Source organism: Pteropus vampyrus, unplaced genomic scaffold (assembly GCF_000151845.1).
Source record: "Pteropus vampyrus isolate Shadow unplaced genomic scaffold, Pvam_2.0 Scaffold35, whole genome shotgun sequence".
Classification (NCBI taxonomy): domain Eukaryota; kingdom Metazoa; phylum Chordata; class Mammalia; order Chiroptera; family Pteropodidae; genus Pteropus; species Pteropus vampyrus.
The window spans coordinates 657,720-662,674 of NW_011888816.1; the positions used below are offsets into that span (position 1 = coordinate 657,720).

A 4,955-nucleotide genomic window follows, 5' to 3' on the forward strand; every position below is an offset into this window, starting at 1 on the left:
GGTAGCTGAGGGGAGCAGCGCATGGTTGTGCCCAGGCTCGGGATTTCGTGGGGGGGGGGGTGGCTGTCCTGGATGGGGCGTCCCATGCACACTTGCTGTCTCTCTTCTCCTTCTGCCCCTCCCCCACCCCCTGCTCCTGCTTCCTCTTTCTCCTCCCCCCCTCAGGTGAGGAAGCTTCTGATGATTCTGGACGCCAGCCTTTGAGCCACACGACTGACGTCAAGTGGAATGGAGGTGAGCAGTGCCCACTAGGCCCTGCCCACACTGCGGGGTTTTGTAAGCAGAACACAAGCCACCGTGAGGGCTCACCTGCTCCGCAGCATTAGGCAAGCGAACCACCGCGGTCGCAGCCTAAGCCTGACCGCCCGCGGCCACCGGTCTCTCCCTGCACTAGCTCCGAAGCACGCTCTGCATTTTCCTCTCCTGACTGGCTGTGGTAGCAGGTGGCTGGGATGATACCCAGAGATCCCCACCTCCTGGGATTCATGCCCCGGTGTAATCCCCCCTCCCCGTGAGTGAGCCGGATCTGGTGACTTGTTTCTAATGCAGACAATATGGCAAAAATGAAGGGACGACACTTCTGAGACGGGATTATAGGACTGTGACTTCCACCTTGCTGGCTTTGATGACCTAAAATGCCATGTTGGAGTGCCTATGTGGCAAGAAACATATTTTAAAGATTTATCATAATTTACCTATTAGATAATTTCTTCTGACGTCAGGACTCTCAGACAAGCTGAAGAAACCCCAAAGCCCTCATTGGTTTGTCATTTCCCCCAACAACGCCCCTCCCTGCACCCCCAACCCCGCCCCGCGTTTCTCCTTTCCACGTATGTGGGCTTCGTCCCATTCGGCCAACTCAAATCTTAACTGCCACAAAGAGTAAATCCTGTTCCATCAGGACTGACGATTCTGCATCAGATGACTCTGGGGATAATTCCCGCCACTAACCCTCTCCCTACCCTCACCCCCGGTCACTGGAACCTAAACGGGACAAAGCTTTCCATTTCGTAGCTACAAATGACTTAGAATAATAAATAAATGACTTAGATAACACACTGAACCTCATTCGCACTGAAGTGTAATCGGGGAATCCTAAGTGCAGTTCATATTCTCTCCCCCGTAGACGGAAGGGGTTCCAGGTCGCCAGGCGCAGAACACCTGAGCGTCAGAGGGCAGGTCATGGGGGCGGGCTGTGAACTGCTGACAAGCGCTTTGTGGGAGCCTGGGCCAGTGTGTGCGGGGAGGTGGGGTGGTCGCGTAGAGAACTGAACCAGGGACGGTGGGATGCGGTGCAGGGCCATGTCGCACGGTTCCTGACGGGGAGGGACGGTGGGACGCGGTGCAGGGCCGTGTTGCACGGTTCCTGACGGGGAGGGACGGTGGGACGCGGTGCAGGGCCGTGTCGCACGGTTCCTGACGGGGAGTGCGTACCCCAGAAGCGTCTCCGGGGCCCCACCTCCCATGCCCCGGGCGAGGGTCTCCTGGTACCGAGGTGTCCACGTCAGCGGTTCCTTCACGCTCAGACCTCCCTGTGGCCGAGAACATTTTACAGTTTGGAGCTGGGGGAACGGCTGCCATCTTTCCATAGGCATTACACTTCACTGAAGTTTTCCCCTGGTTTTATAACTAAAAGATAATTACAAGGATAAATACAATTTAAGTGATCGTAACTGCAAAGTAACATTTGAGAAGCTATTTTCTTGTTTCCTTATGTTGCCTAATTTTTCTATAATGACCATGCATTATTTTGCATGATTTTTAAATTCTAAAATAAAAGAGAACACTCCTTTCGAGACAAAGTACAGGAATGACACCAACAGTGGTTAGAAAAGAATACGACATTTTATTTTCACTTATGGATGTACAGGACATGAATTTAGAAATAAAATCAGTGAAGAATGATACCTGCCGGTCCAACACGCCATCAGCCCATTCCCGGCAAAGCGGCCACATCGGCAGTTCAGATTTGGTCTTTGTTACAGTTGCTGAAGTAAGTTCTTAAAGTGAAATGTCCAGTAGCATTTGAGTGATAGGCTACTGGAGACCCGAACTAAGTTTCAATATCTCATCTTTGGAAAATTATGCTTATTTACATGTTAAGAATAGGCAGTTATAATTACTTACCCTATTGTGGGTTTTTAATGACTGATTTTAAGCTACAGAGGGTTTTCCAGCTATTATTTTAGTTTCTAAAAGCAACAAGTCTTATTAATGTTTATAAAAGATAATGTTGAAAGAAAAAGGTAATGTTGAAAAAAAGGTAATGTTGAAATAAAGGCGCTTTTAGAGATATTTCAGGAAAACAAGGTACTACTATTGAAAAAACTGTACATATTTTCAAGCATAACACAAATATCATAGCAGTCTTTAATTGAACAGTTTTAAGATAGTGGCAATTATACTACCTTACATACTTTTCTAATATTTAAACCTCGTAATTACAATTTGAATATACAGTCTGACTTAGACCTATGCATAGCTTCTAAAGCATATTTTTCAGGTTTGGTTTTACACATAAATTAAAGTTTACGTTGGTCCTTGATTTGGAGAACTGTAACTACCTGGAAGCACTAAATTTTAGACACACTTATTGATTGATAGCTAACGAAAAACTTTACAGAGTGAAGAGCATCTCAACAGTACCATGAGTGGGGAAGCAGCGCCCGGCTCTGACCGCATGGCCACACCCAGCACGAGGCCCCCAGGGGCCTGCATGTCTCGGTGAATGTCCCCAGAGAAGCCGAGATGTCCGGGGGGGAAGCAGCTGCCCCACAACGGCATTCTGCACACTGAGCCGATCCTTACAGCAGAGGCGGCTTTGGACCCTTAGCATAGGAGACAGACTTTACATTCTTTGATTTCATGTACACCTTTTAAAAAAGATAAAGTATATCTGAGCTCACTCGTCACACTTCACCTGCTGGCCCAACTGCAACAGTCTGAGCTGGTGACCTCAGGGGGCAGCCCAGCTGAAACGTCAGGAGATCACGGGACCCGTTCCCTTCCCCGCCCTGAAGTCACAGGCTGTTCTGTCAAATTTGATGTGTGTAAAGCACATTTCATAAACAGAGCAGAGTTAGCTTATTATTAAACTTTTAAGAAAAGCCCAAAAGGTGTGTGAAAAGGATGCCTGCGAACAGCACCTGCTCCCACAATGACAAGACTGAGCTAGAAAAATAATTTTACTGTCTTAAATAATGAAAGAAGCTAGATTTTTTAAAATATATTACTTATTCTGCAACAGATGATTACACTGACAATGGACAGATTCTTTCCATTCTGTGAGCTGAATTCAGATTACGCTTTAATTATAGAATAGCTTCAAATGATAAATATGACTGTCCTGACAGTAAAGAGATCATCAAGGCAGCAACACCAGACCGATTCTAAGTTAATCACCCCCACGCGGAGCACAGGACGTGCTTCTGGATAAAGGCTTTAAAAAACCTCGGGCCGATGTGGAAAGCGGGTCAGTAAAGACTCCAGTTCTGCATAATGGAATCTTCCAAGCCGAGCCGCTTTCCACAGACACAGATTCAGTCTATCTTTTCTTTCTGGACTAATCTGGGCGCATCGACAAAATCTTTGCCGTTGTAAAGAATGATAAAAAATGTTCCGATGCTTGCAACTCCCCAGAAGAGTACATAGGCCAGTGTTTCCGTCCAAGTGTCACCTGTTGATACAAAAAACAAAGAGCTGATAAAAATGGTTTTACTGATATCGTTTAGCACATCTTGACACCATTACGAGGTTTACTGACACATCAACAAGACCCTGCGCTCCAGTTTAAACCAGGGGTTCCCAGACTCTGGCTAGCACCAGAACCCTCTGAAGGGCTTGCTAAAGAGGCAACAAGAATTTCGGTCTGGCGGTTTGGCGTGGGCCAGAGAATGTGCATTTCTAACAAGTTCCCAGGTAACGCTGATGCTGCTGGTCCAGGGGCCACACTTTGAGAACCACTTGACGAAACTATTTCATGTTATATAACACAAATAATAATTATTACTTTTAGATTATATACTTTAATATTACAAGAAACTATTACTAGTCATTTAATTCATATTAAATGATTATGACAGATATTAGCTACTATCAAAATATCTACACAAAAATAACTACAAAACATACGTGTTTCAGAAGTTATGTATTAAAATCAAGTGTACAAAACTGAGTAACATATTTTAATAACATATGTAACACGACTCCCCCATGTGCATTTCTGTCAACTCGAGTTCGCGAAGGCTGGCGGCAGGCGGTGCGCCAGGATCAGTTCTGTCCTGCTCCTTGAAGGGCTGAGCCCTCGCCGCTTCTGCCCTGCACCAGCACCGGCCAGCCGGAGAGCATGCCGGGAGAGAAAAGGACGGCCCAGACTCCGGCCTAGAGCTGTCAGAGGTCACGCTGCACGACGTCTTACCGCTCTCTTAAAAACCAAAGCAGGGGCCAGAATTCAGACAGTATCCTATCCGAACATCACAAGGCTCATTATTTTATAACAGTTAACTGACGTGAGATGTTACCATCCATAGCATCCAACCTCTTTTTACTCAAAAACACATCCAAACTTGCTTAACTGCTAATTTTCAGAGCTCTACAGTCTTAAAATTCTTGGGCGAAGGAGAAAGGCAGTTCCTCCCTAGCCCACCCCGGGACACTCCCGAAGGAATCGTCCGTCTGTCCAGGCTGAACACTCGGTCTTGACTTTCCTGGCTCTCCAGAGGTTTCAAAGGGAAATGTGGGTATATAGTCCAGAAAACACAAAACAGATCAAAACTATCCAATTCAGCAGTGGAGTGGCTCCTAGAAACTAGCATCAGTGGGCGGTGTTTCACAGTCAGAGGGTTTAGGAATGAGCCGACCAGCACGGGCCTCTGAGGGATCATGGGAAGCACCTGCTGGCTGGCCCTGTCCCCCTCCCTCCTGCCTCCAAAGCTGACACAGGACCCACAGTCATG

At 46.9% G+C, this 4,955-nt stretch overlaps 1 protein-coding gene across 1 annotated transcript in view; it reads right to left on the reverse strand.

Moving 5' to 3' along the window:
- Positions 1-1,826: 1,826 nt before the first annotated feature.
- The window catches only part of SACM1L (SAC1 like phosphatidylinositide phosphatase), a 56,350-nt gene continuing 53,221 nt past the window's right edge, over positions 1,827-4,955 (reverse strand). Inside the window, exon 19 of the mRNA XM_023529024.1 lies at positions 1,827-3,736. Within this exon, the coding sequence (XP_023384792.1) occupies positions 3,540-3,736 (197 nt within the window). The 3' untranslated portion in view covers positions 1,827-3,539. The remainder of the gene's footprint in view (positions 3,737-4,955) is intronic.